The sequence below is a fragment of the Castor canadensis genome, chromosome 9, assembly GCF_047511655.1.
Source record: "Castor canadensis chromosome 9, mCasCan1.hap1v2, whole genome shotgun sequence".
Taxonomy (NCBI): Eukaryota; Metazoa; Chordata; class Mammalia; order Rodentia; family Castoridae; genus Castor; species Castor canadensis.
Window position 1 is genome coordinate 100,876,653 of NC_133394.1, and position 20,310 is coordinate 100,896,962.

Genomic DNA, 20,310 nt, shown 5'->3' on the forward strand with positions numbered 1-20,310 from the left:
TCCCATGTAGGGAAAACCATTCACACTACTTGCAAGTAATAAAGTAATTAAACCTTTAACATTAAAATGTGTGACAAAACCCAGACAACATCTATTATGAGTTGAAGATACTTTCAACTATCTTCAAAAGTAAATTATAAAATGTATTTAAAGAACCCATATTTTGCATTTATGTCTACCATCAATGTGTTTGGGTTACTTAAGAATAGTTATAATATACATTAGGATACTTAGGATCTTTTGTACAAAGTGTTTACAGTATAGTATTGTTAAAAATTAAATATATGTTCATTTTTATAAATATTATTGAGTCTCTACAATGTGCCAGTTCACATTTGGCTCTGGAGACTTTAAAATAAATATTTGAAACCTTCAAAAGAAAAGGTAAATTATAAAATAAATAAATTCTTTTATTTTTTTTTTAATTGGGTTTTTACTGGGCTGGGCTTGGACCGAAATCCTCTTACCTATGTCTCCTGAAAAGTTGAGACCACAGGCCCACAGAACACACCTGTCTTGTTAGTTGAAATGGGGTTTTACTAATGTTTTGCCAAGGCTGGCCTTAAACCACAATTGCTCCTTCCCATCTCTGCCTCCCAAGTGGCTGGGATTACAGGCCTGAATCCCATACCTGGCACCAAGAACTGTATTAAATTCTTAAGACAACAACAATGCAAAATAAATTAATAAATTCTTAAAACAACAGATTTTAATAAGATCAGGCTTTTTTGTATTTTTCATTTCATTTTGCATCTGTGTGATAGAATACTACACTGAACAGTTCTTAGAAAATCTCTTCATTACAATTAATCGAATAAAATCATGAGTGACTTTTAACTTCAAAAGTAGGCTTCAGATGTACTTCCTCACTTAGGAAAAAATGTTGTGGAAACCAGGCCATCTGCTGAGGTGCTACAGTTACATTTGGCCTTCAGAATGTGTTTGGCATCCTCTGTTTCAGCACTCTGTTGGATTACAAATCCACAAAACAAGTTCACCTTGATCTTTCACATCAAGTCTAAACTATCTTGGGGACAAAATTCAACATAAATCTAAACGTGTGACGTTTCCATCTAACCAAGATAGATATAAAACAGGACTTTGGGTTCTTACAATAAAATATCAGAACTCTCAGAAACACAAGTTTCCATTCTTTATCTTTGGGGAAATATGGCAAACAGTGCCTCTCCTGAACAGAATCAAAACCACTGTTCAGCCATCAACAACAGCATCCCGCTGATGCAGGGGAACCTCCCCACCCTGACCTTATCTGGAAAGATCCGAGTGACAGTGACTTTCTTCCTTTTTCTACTCTCCACCATTTTTAATGCTTCTTTCTTGTTGAAACTTCAGAATTGGACTCAGAAGGAGAAAGGGAAAAAGCTCTCCAGAATGAAGGTGCTTTTAAAACACTTGACTTTAGCCAACCTGTTGGAGACTCTGATTGTCATGCCACTAGACGGGATGTGGAACATTACAGTCCAGTGGTATGCTGGAGAGTTCCTCTGCAAAGTCCTCAGCTACCTGAAGCTTTTCTCCATGTACGCCCCAGCCTTCATGATGATGGTGATCAGCCTAGACCGTTTCATAGCCATCACCCGGCCACTAGCTGTGCAAAGCAACCGCAAGCTTGAACAGTCCATGATTGGCCTGGCCTGGATCCTCAGTAGTGTTTTTGCTGGACCACAGGTAAACCATTATCCATGAACTTGTGTGAACATGGTGATTACAAATTCCTATCTAAACTTCAGTAAGTCTGTACCTTATCAAAGGCAATACCTACTATATTGCCTTTAAGAACTGGGGTTCTGCAAATCAGAGAACAGAGTTTAATCCTAACTCTGCTATTGCCTTGGGCAAATTTCTTAGCCTTCATGAGTTTCTGTTCACTTATTTATAAAACTCAGGTAATGCCTACTTCATTTGTTTTTGTAATGATTAGATGAATCAGGCATTAAAGTATCTACTGTAATCTCTGGTACATACTAAAGATTTCTCAGAAGATAGCTATTCTCAAATTTTATTTCGTTCCTATGCTAATTTTTTTTTTTTTTTGAGATGAGGGGGGATCCCCACTATTTTGCCTAGGCTGGCCTCAAACTCTCAATCCTCCTGCCTCGGGCTCCCAAATACCTGGGATTACAGGTGCACTCCACTGTGCCCATCTTCTTCTATTTTTTCTTTTGCTCTGGTTGACACGGATTAATGGTTAGTTGAAGAAAATTTTTAGGAACCATGAAATTTACATAGGCAGAATGTATTTATACCTTTTCCTATGAGACAATTTTATTAGTACATGTTTCATGGCAAGAGATATGGGAAAAACTAAAACTCTGATTTCCCTGGAGAAGAGTATATTATAATTACTCTTACAGTGGTTGAATATGCAAGATTAGATCTCACAAATAAGTCACTTGAAATGAAGTTATTTAGCTAAGGCTTTTGCTCTTGAAATTTCCATTTTTGTTTCTTTAAAGTATGAGTGCTGCTTCGGTTGGTTTTCTTAGAGAAGCTAAACATAATTTAGATCCGTAACACAACCCTGATACCTCAGAAATAACCCACAAAGAAAATGTAATTTATATGTGGAGACAAAACTTATATAACACTAATACAGCTAGGTACAAAAAAAATATTAAACCTATTATATTTATGAGAAAACAAAGAGGTAAGTTTTAGTTGAAATGTTGAAGAAGAAAGGTTTTAGGTTAAAGACAGAATAAGTTGAGTTTTTATAAAGGCTGAATGGTATTTGGGTGAAAAAATAAAAGAAACATTTTACATATTTTTTATTAAAGATTCAAAAGTATGACTAATTTTAATAGGGAACTTGTTTGGTTGAAGTGAAGGATTGAGAATAGGAATAGTGAGAACTTAGGTTTGGAGTTTGCCCCTCTTTATTTGACCTCATAGCCTAATCTAATATTGTGATTAGATTTTTGTCTGTCTGTGTTTGTCATTACAGTAGATGCTAACATGGTAGCATCCACTACCATGTTAATTTGTTGTGCTCAACTTAACTAATATTTACAGTATCTAACAAAAATGAAAATTAAAATGTTTTTATAGATTAATATGTATAATATTTATGTCTTTATGGATAAATTAAAAATAAATTGAACAAAAAATTTTAAAGATATAATATTAAAAACATTTGGATAAATGAATGGATGAAGAGTATAATATATTGATATTATAGAAGAAACTGATAGCCACAAAAAATATTTGAAGTTAATGTAGAAGTCTGATAGCCTTTGTGAGTCCTGGGTAATAAGTAAAAATGGCATTTAACTTTTTATTTTTAATTGGTAAATAATAATTGTACATACTTATGAGGATAACGTGATGTTTCAATACATCCCATTTTATAATGATCAAATCAGAGTAATTAGCAAAGCTGATACCCCAAAGTGATTTTTTAACAAAAATATTTTGGCAAAATATATGTAGAGAGGGTGAATATGATAGAAATACTATATACTCACATATGAAAAGAGAAAAATTATACCTGTTGAAACTATTCTAAGAAGAGGGGAGGGGGAAAAAGAAGAATGATGGAGGAGGTGAATTTAGCTAAGATATATTATAAGCACTTTTATAAAAGTGACAGTGTTCCCCCAGTGCAACAATAATATGAATATACATTTATATAGGTAAGACCAAATAGAGTGGAGTGAGATAAAGAATCTTTTTGAATTATTTGGCAATGGCGTGATTAAGCTCCATTGGATAAGGTGATATTAGAGGGAATCAATACTAAGGGCCAAATTCAAATAAACAAGAAAAAAACTTGGCAATAAATTTGCTCTACTAATTTACAAAATTTCTATCTTCAAATATTATATACATCGCTTTGCAATGGAATTTTTTTTACTCTTACTTCTTTTCCCTTGTGGTGTTGTGGTCATATATTCTATTCTTACAGATGTTATAGCACCCACATTGTTATGTCTGCTTTAAGTATTTGATTATATTTTAATGTGCTTTAAAACAATTTAAATAAAAGGCATTTATATTTATCTTCAAAAAATTGATTCTATTTAATAATACAGTAGATTAAATTAATCCTCCACTTTTTTGTAGCCAAATATTTTGAATAGTAAGCCCATTGAAATAGCCAGGTAGGTTGAGAAGGGTTTGTCTACAAATCTGTTTGAAATGCAAGGATAGCTAGGTTATGGGAAGAGGTAAAAACATGCTTTAACACATGACTATTGGCAATGTAAAATCTTTATTTAGGTACAGCTAAATAATTTGAGACACTGATGTAGATAAAAATGCAAACAAAGATAAATAAACCAATTTGTGATAATAAATGAATGGCGTATTACAGTTTCATTGTCCTTGAAAGAACTCTCCCAGAAACACTACATAAAAGATTGACTTCTTATTTCAATTATTTTCATTTAAACATACCACAGCAATAATGGAAAGATAAAGCCAAATACTATACTTACCTATCTGATGTAACAAAAAAAAATATGAAAGTGGCTTTGAATTATTTAGGAATGTCATGTAATAGTCTGATCTCAAATATATTACTCTATCAGAAAGATTTATATGAATATTAACTACAGGATATGATGGCATTATTTTATTTTGTAAAACAAATGACTCATCTTTACTTTCAACAATACTTTAAATTTGTAGAGCACTTTGCTGAAGTTTCAAAAAAGAAGTCTCACTATTAATCTCATTTGATATTTACATTAACTCTATAAGATAAATAGGAGTCATAGAATTTTCTCTGTTTCACATATAAAAGAGCTAAGGTCTAACCTTTGAAAGAAATGGCATTCAAATCTTCTTGGCAATAACTTGAATTAAGAAATACATACTACACTGAGATCTACCTCTTTGTCTCTCTTTTTCTCACACATACGTAACTAAGAAAAAGGATTCATGATATAAATAGTGTGTTATATTTCAGTTTTAAATATTTAATGGGCACATATTGTAGTTCAAAAAACAGGGATCTGTGGTTGATGTGCTTACTGTAGAGAAGTGAATATAGTAATCTCAAACTGGCAGAAGCCACTATGGGAAGGGGACTAGGAAGTAGTGAAGAGGTCTGGTAGAAATGAACCAATGTGGGTTGTAATACACATGTGCATGGAAGCAATGCTAGGAATCTTTCTGCATAGCTATCTTTATCTCAAACTAGCAAAAATGCTATGTCTTTCTTATTATCTCTTATGTTTTTCTCCTCAACAAATTCGGAGAACAAGAGGGCAAAACAGGTTCTGCCCAGAAAGGGCGGGGGAGTGGGGGAACAATATATATACATGCGAGTAGATGTAAAAATAATAAAATAAAAATTAAAAAATTCTAACAACAACAAAAAAAACCCATGGATCTAAAAGGACTCACTAACTTTCCCAATGTCAGTGGTCCTGTTGGACACATTTTACCAAGTGTGCTACCCCTCCGAATTAAAGAGGTTTCAACCCTGTGACTAATATAGTATGTATGTAATAGAGAAGACAAGAGACACTGAGATTTTTATTTCTAGACTTTGAAACATAGTATGTCTCATGCTTCACCACACTCAATAGATAAGTCCATTGACAAAATCACATCCTGTTGTGGCTAATTTACATTGAAAGGGTAACTTTAATCTTCATTCCTTGGTGCATATATTGGTTGTTCATTCCTTGAGTGATTCAAACCTCAGTTTAAAAAAAAATAACAACAAACCAGTTGTTACAACTAAAGTCAGAGAATCTGGAAATCTGTGACATTTTGCTAGAACTCAGAGTAATCAATTTTATATTGGCCACTTGGTTTTCCACATTCGTGATTATTAACCTCAGAAGCCAAGTCTTATAATGGTTTTGGGATGCATTTTCGTAAGTTTCAGCACAGAGTACCTTATAAACTTTTTGTGAGTAATAAAATTCCTTTAAAAAAATCTTTTGTGGAGCCCCAATAAATTAAACAGCTATAAGTAGAGCATTTCTGTTTTAAATGGGGATAGGACAGACCACTCTTCCTCTCAGCTGTTTGCTAGCATCCACTCACAGTCCCTTTAAAGATGTCAGATATCCCTGCAACAATATTTGAAAGCCAGCAGAATGTTAGAAATCATGGGTATTGGATTTAAATAGAATTGTGTTCAAATCTCAGAGTTGTCTTTTTCCAGTTACATGATTCTGAGTGAATTACATAACTAAGTTTAAAAGAGTAATTGTAAAGAATATATTGTGTGATATATAAAATCTTCTAGTATAAGAATTTTCACTGTAATTTTAAACAATTAATGTTCATTTCCTTCTTTTCTCCCTACTTTTTTCCTTCATAGTAGGGTTTTTGAAGTCAGGAAATAAAAACTATAGAGATAAGCTTATGAAAATGGTTAATTGTTAAAGAAAAAAAGAAATGCTTACATAAAGATAGATTTACTCAATTTTTTTCAAAATTGTGACTTGCATTCTCACTGATCAAGAAATTTGGCAGAAGTGTCACCTGGTAACAAAACTATACTGCTCATTTTGAAAGCTACATATGCGAAAGTATAATTCAAGTCTTGGTGTTATCATTTCTCAAAGTAGGTTGGGAAGGAAGGAAGATGTCAGGAAAGGAGGCAAGGAAGACAGGGAAGAAAGCAGAGAGAGAGGGAAGAAAAGCAGTAAGCATGTCTTGGGAGTAGCTCTAAGACTGTGGTCAGGCTGGCACTGTAGTTAAAGAAAAAAATACTTCCTAAATTAGGTCTGACTACCTAATTAAAAGTCACATACTTTTTAAGAAGAATAATCTAAGACCATAAGAGTTTCAGAGTAGCAGATTGTTTGCAGATTTTGCAGAAAGAGTTCATATCTCAGCTTATCTGTGTTAATATGGAGTATTACAGATTGACAGCTTTTAACTTCTATAATTAACTCAAGCTTACAGGCAAGAAATGAGCCACTCCTTAGTTTGGGAGATAAAGAAATATGGTCTGAAGATGCATGGAGGCTTACCTTGACACATAAGAGAGTTCACTGGTGTAGAATGTAGTTCTGAACTTGGACTGAAGTTTAAATTCAATAAATATTTATTTCACATGTGCTATATGCCAAGCACTGGGCTAGAACATAGTAGTAGCACATTAGAAATAGAAATACCAATAGTGAAAATGACAAATAATAGCTAAAGACACAAATATGTGCTAGCAATGTGCTACATGTCTTTACATACAATATTTTATAAATCTTCCCCAAAACTGTATAAATTATGTACAATTTTGTCCTTATTTTATACATGGAGAAATTAAGCCTATGAGTATTACATAAAAGCTCAAGATTACTGTCTAATGAGTAGAATGTCAATATATCCAGCTAACTGTGAGGAGGAGAGAGATCCCCACTATCCTTAGTTCTTATGTGGGCTCTTTGGCTGAACCTAGGAACACAACTAATCCAAGAGATGCTTAACAAGAGAAAAGCACTAAAACTTTTATTAAACTTATATTCACAAGATAATGAAGTATGAAGAAATGACCAAAGCACAATGCTTTTATACTTTTTATACAACAAAAATTTGTGAAGGAATGACAGGACAAATGGATATTGTGACTAGGGTAGTTAATACTAGGAATTTTATTAAGAGAGGTATATGGGCGAGGAAGGGGGAGATGTAGTAATTCGTGAAAGAAAATCATTACTTCAAAGAACTTGTTTATTCAGGTTAACTGCAGCCCTAATTATGAACCTCTGGTATTTAAAAGACATCCCTCCCAAAAAGAGTATTTTATATGTAGGGAAAGTCAGGCCAAATAACTCTTTCTGAAGTTATGTTTCCTCAAGCATTTCCAACTTCAAGTAATCTATGTGCCAGTTTAGCATATTTTGCCCTAACTCCTTCAACTCCATAGCCAGAGCTTTTAACTACTACACTCTACACAATATTATCCATTTCCTTTATTCCTGTAGGAGACTAGGGAAGGAAAATCTTAAGGTGAGTGTAAGTAGATACATAGAAGACATCAGTAGAAGAACTATATGTTATGCATTTATACATATATATATTTACTTTGTAAATGGATCTTCATTTTCTCATTTACTGTATTTTTCTCTTTTTAATTACCTTTGATAATACTGTAGTAAGTGTGTGTAGGGTGAAGGCTAAAGATAATATTCTAAGAAGGAATGAACATCTGCAAATTGCTTGTGAAGAAGGATGTGAAAAAAGAACAGAATGTTCTTGTTTATGGTGAAATAAAACAAACATGGATAAGAAATAATCAGGGACAAGTCAGGGAAGCATACAGAAGTTAAAGAAATATAATCCAATGACAAAGGGATCACTGAAAGCAAAATGGATCCCTATATTAATTACTCAAGTGAACATGACCTTGGAGCACAAAACAAATTGGATCAAGACTCAAATTAATTTAGGGACAAGTGAGATTCTCAATTCTTATATACTTTATTATATTTCTCTTTTTAAACTTGTCAGTCTGTTTCATATTTTAGGTGTCACCTATATTCTATAATATCTACATGAACTATTAAATTCCTGATATAAATATTTGGTTCGACTTTAGTGACAGGCTATTTACAAATATCCTGCTCAAACATGTAGAGAACACCTGGTATAGTTATAGTCACCTAGGAGTTACTAAAAAAGACATTTGTTAAACAAAGATGTTAGGTAGTTACTCAAATCATAATACTATGTTTCAAGGTTTATGATACTGAAAGTTTCATAATTATGGCTTAAAAATTTGAAATACTAAAGTGAAAATGTGACCCAGTGCAGAGCAAAGAGGTGACTCAGCTTATCTGATTCCAAATATATTTGGGGAGGTATGGAGGAAAGTGGTAAAACTTTAAAGAAATGTAAGATTATCAAGTTCTATGTGAGGTAAACATTCCAAAGACTTCAACTCACAAATCTATTTGATCTAATTAAACACTAACTTTTACATGAGGTAAAGTTGTAAAGAAATAATGGAACACTGATTCACTTTGAAATGTGGGGAAAAGTTGTTCTGGATCATAAGATAAAGTAGCTGAATGCACTTTTTTGGAGTCCTTGATTTTGAGATTGTAATATGATCATTAGTCGCCCTCTAGTGGATTAATTCAAATTTTTTCCTAATGATAGAAAAAGATCTGAAACCAAAAATCTTAATTATAAATATAATAAACAGCATTATTTTTCAACTTTACAAAAAAAAGATTGTACTTTTTAATAGATATGCCTTATTCCTACTTATATAATTCAAAAAAGGAAAGAACTTCTGGGTCTGTTAAATTAAAATTTCTTAATTCAATGGAAAAATAAATATATTTACAAATATATTATCTTTCACTTGATTAAAATAAAATTATTTTGTTCAAGTTTACTTGATATCAGTTTTAAAATTCTTTTGCTGTTTTATTTTCCCATTTTGATAATGTTTCATTTCTTTTGTCGTACAGAAGCTTTTTATTTCATGCAGTCCCATTTGTCAATCCTTTCTCTTAGTTGCTGAACCATTTGATTCCTATTTAGGAAATCATTGCCTATGCCTATTAATTCCAGTGTATTCCCTGCTCTTTCCTGCACTAGCCTCAAAGTTTTAGATCTTACTTTAAGGTCCTTAATCCACTTTGAGTTGATATTTGTACAGGGTGAAAGACATGTCCTGCCTGGGGGAGGCTGGTACCAGTGGGAGGAGGGAGGAAGTGGGGAAAAGGTGTGGGAAGATGAATACAGTGCAAATACTGTATACAAATGTATGTAAATGGAAAAATGATACCTGTTGAAACTATTCCAGGAATGGGGCAAAGAGGGAGAAAACGAGAATGTTGGAAGGGATGAATTCAAGTGTGATTATATTTGATATATTATAATAACTTTTGTAAATGCCACAATGTACCCCCACCCAGTACAGCAATAAAAATAAATAAAATTCTTAGTGAAAAAAGTAATTGTTTCATGGTAAAATTAATTTTCTCAGTGGAAAGCTTAGAAATAACTAAGACGTGCTTGATGAATGGGGAAAGAATGGATAAATGTCCACTAGAATTTATTATTTACAACTAGTTACAATGTTTCATTAAGAGCTGACACAGGGCTGGCAGAGTAGCTCAAGTGGTAGAACATCTGCCTAGCAAGTATGAGGTCCTGAGTTCAAACCCCAGTATTGCAAAAAAAAAAATGTTGGTGTAAAAAAAAAGTTAATCTCATATGTGGTTTTAAAATTTTTAGAATAAAGATATATATTTTAAAATGTAACTTCACACTCAGAGAAAGGTTGCAAGAATCATACAAAAATTTCTTAGATACCTTTCACCCATATATTAACAAATATTAGCATTTTCCTACACTTTCATATTTGTTTTAATCTCTCACATATATAACAGTTTTTGATTAAGAGTTGAGGACATGATATTTCCTTACCAGTCAATGCTTCAATGAGTGTTGAAGACTTCTTACACATAACTTACAGAAATTAGCATTGACGTGAGAGTATTATTTAATCTATCTGCCCTGTTCGGATCTCACTGGTTGTCATACTTTAATTTTTGCCCTTTTTGCAAAAGAAAATACAAGATTATTACTGAAACCTGAGGGGAAAAAAAGAAAATCCAAGATTCTGTGCTGGATTAAGTTATATGTCTACCTTTAACTGGAACAATTCCTCAGTCTTCCTTTGTGTTGTCATTGTTGAAGAATGCAGCTATTTAGGTTTGTCTAAGGTTTTCTCATGCTTATTCTCAAGTTGTGACCTTAAGCCAGTATGAGTTCTTCTCCATGCATTGGCTAAAGAGAAATATACTGTCAATTGTTTCCATTACTGGCAGTGTTATGTGGATACTTCCATACTGAAAAGTTATTGTTTTACTCTTTATGATGAATAAGGATCCTGCAGATAAATACTTTGAGATTTTGTAAATATCTTATTCTCAAACTTTTACTCACTTTTTGGCCAGCCATTGGTGATTCTTGGCTGAATCAGTTATTATATACTAATTAGAAAATGTTAATCACTAATTCTATTTTACATCTATAGTAAAGAGCAAGCTTTACATCTACAGTAAGAAAGAGCTTTCTTATACCAAAGAGTCATGAGGTGCTCAAAGAATGATGGAGCATATATAAAGGATCTGTGATCCAGATGGCCAAACTTGGAACACTTTAACCATCAAAATATCAAAATAACAGGGAAATAGCTCAGGTGGTAGAGCACCTGCCTAGTAAGTGTAAGTCCTTGAGTTCAAACCATAGTACCACCAAAAACAACAATAACAACATAAAAAATGGAATGAACTATCAAATACAAAAGTAAAATCCATTAATTGGTGCTGATAAAAATTATAAAACAACAACTAATAAATGGGCAGAGGAAAAGAAAGCTCTTTCTTACTATCATACAAAAAATTTCCAGAGGAAAAGAACCAATAGAATATATACAATTGTGAGGGACTTTATTAGACTAGATTACACAGCCATAGATTGTATAGTCCAATAATATCCACCCACATTCTGGAGAGTCAGGGAAAACATAGCTGTTCAGTCCAAGAAGCTGGAGGCATCAGAACAAGAGGGACCAATGATTCTATCCCCATCTGAGGCTGAAGTCTTGGAAGCCCCTAGAGAGTTGCTGGAGTGAGAGTGCATCCAAAGGTTGAAGAATCTGGATTCTGTTGTCTGGGGCAATGGCAGCAACAAAGACATGTACCCACTCAAAAATGTTCAGAGGATAGGTACTGGGCAAGTTTCCCCTTCTTCAACTTTTTGTTCTATCCATTTCTCCAGTCTAATGGTCAGTGCTGCCCACATTCAGGGTGGATCTTCCTCCCTCAGTTGGCTTACTCAGGTGCCAAATATCTTTCTAGGAACACCCAATGTTCTAGGTATCTCTCAACCCAATCAAGTTGACAGCTGAGATTATCCAACACAAATGATTATCCATCATTTGTTGGTATGATAACTATGAAAGGTTGAAGTAATTCCCCAAATCTCCAAAATCCTATAGTTCCATTCTCATGTACTCAAATATATTTTAAGTAACATCCATTTATAAGTCTTCAGAGAAATGCCAAAAAATCATACCAAGAAGCTTAAAAATTACTTTAGGTTAAAAACATGTTAGAAGGATAGTAGAATACGGGAGAGAAAGCTTTCAAATACTGTTTGAAAAAAGTAACATAATTTTTTACTTTCTTATTTCTCATGCAGCTATATATCTTCAGGATGGTCCACCTAGCAGATGGTTCTGGGCAGACAGAGGTTTTTTCTCAATGTGTAACACACTGCAGTTTTCCACAATGGTGGCATCAAGCCTTTTATAACTTCTTCACCTTCAGCTGCCTCTTCATTATCCCTCTTCTCATCATGCTGATGTGCAATGCAAAAATCATCTTCACTCTGACACAGGTCCTACATCAGGATCCCCGCAGTATGTATTCCCTAGATTTAGTGTTAAATGTGGGCAAACAATTTTAAACAACAGCACTAAGGCAGAGCGGCACTTACTATGTGCCAGATACTGTTCTAAGCAATTTATGTGTATTAGTTATTTAATATATTACCCCATGAGATAATACTTTTGTTATACCCCAATTTACAGAACAGATCTGCTAATATCTTCTGATATTCTAAATTTGCACCATGAAATTAAAGAAGAAATTACTCCATTAAAACCCAAGATAAGCACTGGAAAATTGCTCCTGTATGGCCAATACACTAAATACCTGGTATCTAGAAAATAGCAGTAGACCTGTGAAACTGTTTTGTTTTATATTCAAATCCCTTGTATCCACAATATAAATTATGCATGCTATGTGTATAGATATTGTCAAAAGGAAGTAATGACAGTGATGTTCTATAAGTTTTCACTTACCAGCACAAAATATTTTCTATCATTTTGTAGTATAATATATTATAAAATAGCATACTGCAAAATATAATTTGTCTTCAAAATCTTATCTAAGAAAGATTCAATCACATAAGGACTACCTAAGAAGGGCACAGGGGGAATAAAAACATGAATCCAAAGCAGGAGTTAATCTGAAGAATTATGAGCAGTGCAGAAGCAGAAAAACTAAAAAGCAGAAACAGGGAGTGATAAATAGCACACTTATTCATTTGCTTTTTTATTTATTCAAATAATATGTACTGGTTACTTGATACTGATGGAAACTGTTAGGTGGGATACTTATGAGCAACACAAATCTAGTGATTATCCTGCTTTCACAGGACCTACAGTCCAGCAGCAAAGTCAGACAGTAAACAGTAAACCAAGAATCAAGTGGAAAGACATTTCAAAAGAGGCAAAGAAGTCAGGCATCAGTGGATCAGACCTGTAATCCTAGAAACTCAGTAGACAGATCAGGAGGATTGCAGTTTGAAGCCAGTCCAGGCAAATAGTTCATGAGACCCTATCTAAAAAAAAAAAAAAAAATCACAAAAAAGGGATGGTAGAATTGCTCAAGGTGTAGAGATTGATTTCAAACTTCAGCACCACAAAAAAAAGGCAAATGTCTATATTTTTCATATTCAGCCACTGTGCTAAACCAAAACCATTTTTGAATGTGCCTGTTCCTAATGACTGCTTTGTTATTTTTTAATTCCTCTAACATTTACAAATATTGAGGATTACAAGAAATAATGTGTGAAAATAGCAAGGCAGGTAGGAAACGGTAATTATTTTTGTCTCACCAAAATTCCATAATTACTTATTTTAACATTTCTAGTCAAAAAATTAATTTTATAATTAAAATATCAGGAATGCTTTTCTCTGTAATTCTATTCTTTGTTGATTAATGAAGTTGCAAAATCACTATTTCTGAAGAGCACTATCTGTTTGCCTGAAAAAATAGTATTTAAAGAATATTTCTCATTTTAAAATAATACTTCTGGATTATGAAATACAAGAACATATTTTTAACACTTAAAATTTTTAACATTAAGTCTAAGACCTTAACTTCAGAGAAGAATCCTGACTATTAAAGTCAGTTATTGCATTCACTTCAGAAACTTTTTTCACAACAGTAACCTATAAACTTTAAAATATATATACATGAAAAGTGAAATAATTTTGAATATCATAGGAAGAACATACACTTGAAGTAAATAATTTGGGGCAGCATACTTTTACCCATACACAATTTTACTGGCCAGTTAATAAAATTCTGTGTAAAGTCAGAATTCAACTCAGTTCAACCTCTACTTTCTCAATTTTATATTTTAATTGTTTGAGTATCCCATATTTCATTTCCTGATTCATTTGATGGAACTTAACTTTAGAAATACTCTCTTCTTTAATCTTTTCTATTCATTATGAAGTATAGTGGACAACTTAGTATAAAAGCATGCTTTTTAAAAAAAATTGAGATGGGGTCTTTTCACTATGAGGACCAGGCTAGCCTTAAACTCACAATCCTCCTATCTCAGCCTCCAGAACACTGGGTTTACAGATATGTGCCACCATGCCTAGCATACAAAAAATGCTATTTAAACAAATTATCATTACTAAAAATACTGGTGATTTTCTTTCACTATATTCCATGGTTGAATTAGTAATTCTCTCTTCCTTTTTGACCATTTTGGTTTTGTAAGAAAAGTATCTTTAAACAACTACTCTTTTTTTCTGTTTAATAGAACTACAGCTGAATCAATCCAAGAACAACATTCCAAGAGCCCGGCTGAGGACCTTAAAGATGACAGTTGCATTTGCCACTTCATTTATTGTCTGTTGGACTCCCTACTATGTCTTAGGAATTTGGTATTGGTTTGATCCTGAGATGTTAAACAGAGTGTCAGAACCAGTAAATCACTTCTTCTTTCTCTTTGCCTTTTTAAACCCATGCTTTGATCCACTTATATATGGATATTTCTCCCTGTAACTGATAGACTACACAAAAGTAATGAAAAGAAAGGCAAGGTAATAAATTTCCCCCATTTGAGAATGATAAACACAAAGGTTATAACATATTTACACATAAATAAATCAGGATTTAAGCTTAAGTTATCTTTATTCTTTTAGAAATCACATTGTCAGAGTTGCAGTTAAAAGGAAAAACAGAACTTCAGGAAATATACTGAGATTTGTCTTTTAATCATAAGATTCTAAATTAATCTCTGCCCTTTCTTACCTCCTATCGCACATACATATTATTAGTGGGGCTGAAGTTTCAACTCAGAGCTTCGTGCTTGCAAAGCAGGCTCTCTACCCCTAGAGCCACAATTCCAGTCCATTTTTCTCTGGTTATTTTGGAGATGGGGCTCAAAAATTATTTGTCCATGCTGGCCTCAAACTGCAATCCTCCCAATTTCAGTCTACCAAGTGACTGGGATTATAGGCCTGAGTCAGCAGTGCCTGGTTTCCTGTTACGTATTATTTGGATTTCTTTTCACTTCCTCTGAATAATATAATGTATAAATACTTAACCACAGCCTACAGCAAAGAGATGAAAAATGGAAGGCTGAGAGACTACAACATAGTCCCAACCTCATCATGCTTTGGAGAGTTTTTCTCCAAAAGGGGCTTAGCTGAAAAAAAAAATCTTAACAATGCCAAGAGTTTATAGAGAAGGACACTCTTCATGGGATCAATTTTCCCTTCTGTGATTAAAAGAGAGGAAAAAACCCAAAGGACATAATTTTCTTTTTGACTTCAAAAGCATTCTGAAACCTATAGTCCTCAGCAACCAACCCCACCATTCATTCCACACCCTGGCACAGACCCTTTCATTTACATGGTACAGGATATGAACTGCCTATATTTAGGGCTGGGGGAAGTAAGAAGGGTTAGGTTTGGGCAGGGGTTTTAGAATATTCTGCTAGGCTGTACAATCTATAAAGTCTATGGTAACTGCCATAATAATAACAGTGTTTTTAAATATAATTAAGAAAAGATACATACTGGTTATATTTTATATATAATAGACCTTCCATTTTAGTAATTTGAGTTTTTGTCTCTCTCCTTATCCTTCTAAATGCATAATCCATAAATCACTGAGGAAAATCAATACAAAATCAAGCAAATGCACAAGCAAAAAGATGTTTGAGACATGTGTCTTGTTTTATTTAATTCAGGACTGTATCTATCTCTTTTATGAAAAATAGGAAGAGAAGATACTAATGAAGTATAATATTCATTTAGTGAGAACAATGTAAGGGATTTAAAGTAAATTCAATTGTTATTTAATGTTTTTAAATTGATAAGATACTTCTACTATATTCATATGAACTGTATAAAGCCATGCAAAAGATAAAACCAATTTCCAAATATCCCAGGTTATGCAAAATTGTGGAAAACAAATTGCTAACTAATGGTAAGCCTTCTTTTACTTATTTTTCTCCTCTTGCACTTTCAGTTTTATAGTATTATGGGATTTTTTTTTCATATCCTCTCTTATTTCCTAATTCTGTCCCAATTAACCTTGTTCTGTCTACTCTTCCTTTCATATCTTTTTTCTTATTCAACTTGTAACTAACCGATCCATGGCCCAACTCTACAGATGAATTGGGTGAGGCTCTAAATTTGCAGTGTGCAGAAATGCTCAAGGTTTGCATGGCTACTCATGTCAAGACTGTATAGTCCTGCTAGATGACACAGGGATGTAGATAATTCACAACAAAACCAACCTTCTACAAGGTTTTTTTTTTAATCACATTCGTATTCCTATACTGATAACTCTTCTGAATTTAAAAGCAAAAACAACCCACATGTACAAATTACACATGTAAAACCTAAGGGCTTTATTACATATGCATTCAAAGAATGAATCTCACATGGGTTCTTATGTGAAACTGTTCCACTCAGGCACAATTTTAGTACATTTACTAAAGGGCTATTTGAAGTCTGGATACAGGTATCCTTAACCTGTAGTTCAAGTACAGAACTATATCCAATATAATCGCCATTGTTTTAGTACTATTAGTATTATTTTATGCATTTAAAAACAATCCAGAGAGGAGGTTTATAGACTACACCAGACTGCCAAAAATAAAGCACAAAAAAGATTAAGAATCTATGCTTGATTTTGTATAAGAAAGTTTATAATAAAAATGTGTCCAAGTATATTTGTTTATAGACGTGCACAATAATGTTAACAATGATACTATGTTGCTTCAATATTCTTTTTTTTGTGGTACTGGGTTTGAATTTCTTACTTGACAAGTTGAACCACACCTCCAACCCTGCTTCAATATTCTTAATCATTCTTTTTAAACTGAGAAACTCTTTGTTGTTATTGTTTTTGTTTTGGGGTACTTTTTGGCAGAACTTGGGTTTGAACTCAAGGCCTTGTGCTTGCTAGGCATAAACTGAGAAACTTTTAAGGCTTAATATAAGGTACAATATGTTATGAGAAACTTCGTAAGTATTCTATATCAGTATTGTGGTCCATACATTATAATATGGACATGGATTTAAATTAAAATTCATAATCCATAAATTAAATATGACTTTTCAATTAAAGATACATCACTTACCAGAAAGTATTTCACATATATTTATTTCATTCAGTTATTTGGTTATTCAATTGATAATTATAATAAAAATGAAGACTGTAAAAAAAGGAAATATTGTGCACAATGAATCAAAGATATCAGGTAATTAAGATTCTATCTTGATTTTCTTCATTACTTAACTTATTAAACTAGTTAAAATTGTATTTCTTTCAGAAATTCAGTTTAGTTAAGAATTGACATAAACTAGTAACAATGAACTAAGTAAAGATTATATTAATTCAATTTCAGCCTATTATACAGAGATATAGCTTAAAAAAATACTCTTGGTGGTGGGGAGGCAGGTATCACAGACATCTTCTAGGGAGTATAAATCAGCATAAATGAGTTAGGAATGTCCTTAGAGTGGCCTCATCTCAGAACTTACATTGTAGTCATAAAGAAATAAGATTTGGAGAGTGTGTGATGGTTCATGCCTATAATCACAGCTAAATGGGAGGCAGAGATAAGAGGATCACAGTTTGAGGCCATCTTAGGCAAAAAAATTAGAGAGAACTTATAGTGAAAACAAACTGGCCATGGTGGCACATATCTGCAATCCCAGGTATGTGGGAAGTAGAGGTAGGAAGATCATGGTCCAAGGCCAGCCAGGTCAAAAGCACTTGACCCTACCTGAAAAATAAATTAAAAAGGACTGGGACATGACTCAAGTGATAGAGTACTTGCCAAGGAAGCATGAGACAGACCCTGAATTCAAACCCCAACACTGTCAAAAAGAAAAATGGAGGAAGGCAGTAAAAATATTTATAGAATTTCATCTATTTTTACCTATGGCCTAGTTTCAAATGTTGAAACAATTCTTAGAGCTTTGTTAACTACTATAAAGCATTTCCACATGGGGAAAAAGAATAAAGGAATATAGTCCCATTTAATTTTGCTTATCATTTTTATGATTAAGTTAAAAATTAGATTTAAAGTGACAATCTAATTTTAGAAATTATATAATATATAAAATGCATGCATAAAAACATATGACACATGCAGAACATGTTGATGTGTTTATTGCGGAGTGATTTTTTAAATTTTTATTCCTTGTGAATGTCTGTAATTCCAAATTCTCCAAATAAACATATGCTGCTCTTGTAATGAGAAAAAATCAGAATAACTATTATAGGTTATTTTATTTTATGCAGCACTGTTTCTGTTAGAATGCTTTCTGCTATAAGAACTAGAAATATCAATCTAGAAATGGCATTTTTCCATCTGATGTCACAGGATGTCCAGAGGTAAGCATGTTGTTAGTTAACTCAGAGCTTTGCAACAGCTTCTTATAATCACCAATTAACTTCCCAAACCAAATCCAAGACTTATATATTTATCACAAATTAAAAAGTGCACAATTTAAATATAAAATATAAAAACTAAATGCAGTTTTAGGAACATGCTAACTGCAAAAAAAAATGCATCCCTACGAAAAGAACAGATTTCCCTTGTTTTTTGTAATTTAAACCTAAGTATTTAAAACTCTAGTGTCTGGAATATTCATCTGATATCAAGGGTAGATTCTGCCTAATTATTGACTTTCTTGAGCAGTCTTAGTTCTTGTTTTTATTTTTCTTTATTAGTATGTCCATTTGTCTGTTTATATAATTAGTCCACTGGATAAGAAATTTTCCGTAAGTTTTTAAAAATTCTAGCTATTAGTTCAGATTCAGAGAAAAATTGCCAAGTAAGTTAATAAATAACTGCAACTTAAAGTGAATTTCCCACAAAGCTGATCAATTTTGAAGCTCCTCATTTATTCTGTCTGCTCTGTGGTCCTGGAAAACATACTTCACACATGGGCAGGATACTTGGCTTAAGCAGTAAGTGCCTGTCAAGTGCAAAGCTCTCATTCAAAAACTCAGTACACCAAATAAGTAAATAAATTCAAAGTCACATGTTGTTATAAAATTCATTTAAATAAGATTTTTTTAATTGCAATTGATTAATACCATCTCTTTCCATTCTTATTTCCCTCTTTCTCACACTTCCCTTCAGCTGAGGTGGTGTTGGGTTGGCCATGGAATCTTTAGAGTAAAGCCAAGGGGAAACTAAATTAGGGATATCTTTAGATTAGATCTAGAGGCTTATTATGTGGTTCTTGGTCACTTTCATGTATTAAGTCATTGCTAACCATCACAGTAAGCTTCTAAACATAAGTACTAGATAAAACACTTGTTTTACTGACTTATGTCTTGTAATGACAGGAAAGTGTAGGAGCTTATGTCATATCATGATATAAATGTATCTAGAAATATGGCACCCAAAAATATGTGAACTGCAGTGAGAGAGAAGCAAAATATAGAATATATAGAACTCAGTCTATGTAAAATTCTGTCAATCCTTAGTAAGTCACACCCTTGTACAATCTCCTGTGACTTGAAACCTGTGACTTGCTTCCACCATACTTTACCAATAGCAAATTAATAGGATGTTATTCCCTAGATTAGGTGACATTATAAAGCAAAGGTAATAGAATGTCACTCTTATGTTATACTATATATATATTACAAAACTGGAGTAAGAACTTCTGCTGCCTTTTAAGAAGCAAACAACCATGAGGTAAATTGACTTTGCAAAGATTGGGTTTCTGTGTCACCAAGCCCACAACTCTTTCTTTTGCAGTGCCTAGACTTTCTTACTACTTTCTGTAAAACTTTACTACTACTTTGCAATCTGTGTCTGTGTCCAGTTCTTTGTTTGAGAGATGCAAGGACCTGAGACCTTCTCAACCAGGGTTTCCTGAGACCACACACTGGTATCTGACTATTTTAAAAAGGATTTGTTTTCACTGACTACAATGTCCACTAATTGTGGACAGCAGATTATGAAAAGCCTACAAGAACTGGACATAAGCAAGGCAAGATGCAGCTTAATTGC

At 33.0% G+C, this 20,310-nt stretch overlaps 1 protein-coding gene across 2 annotated transcripts; it reads left to right on the plus strand.

Annotated features, from left to right (window-relative positions):
* The first annotated feature begins 316 nt into the window (after positions 1-316).
* Positions 317-15,502, plus strand: Gnrhr (gonadotropin releasing hormone receptor). Of its 2 annotated transcripts, none has more exons than XM_074042096.1 (3): positions 317-1,689; positions 12,279-12,370; positions 14,575-15,502. In XM_074042096.1, exons 1-3 carry the CDS (start codon positions 1,171-1,173, stop codon positions 14,708-14,710), a joined length of 747 nt encoding a protein of 248 aa, XP_073898197.1. In that variant the 5' UTR covers positions 317-1,170; the 3' UTR covers positions 14,711-15,502. The 2 variants fall into 2 exon arrangements, with proteins under 2 accessions (XP_073898197.1, XP_073898196.1); XM_074042095.1 differs by having other exon boundaries at positions 759-1,689; positions 12,151-12,370.
* The last annotated feature ends 4,808 nt before the right edge of the window (positions 15,503-20,310 follow it).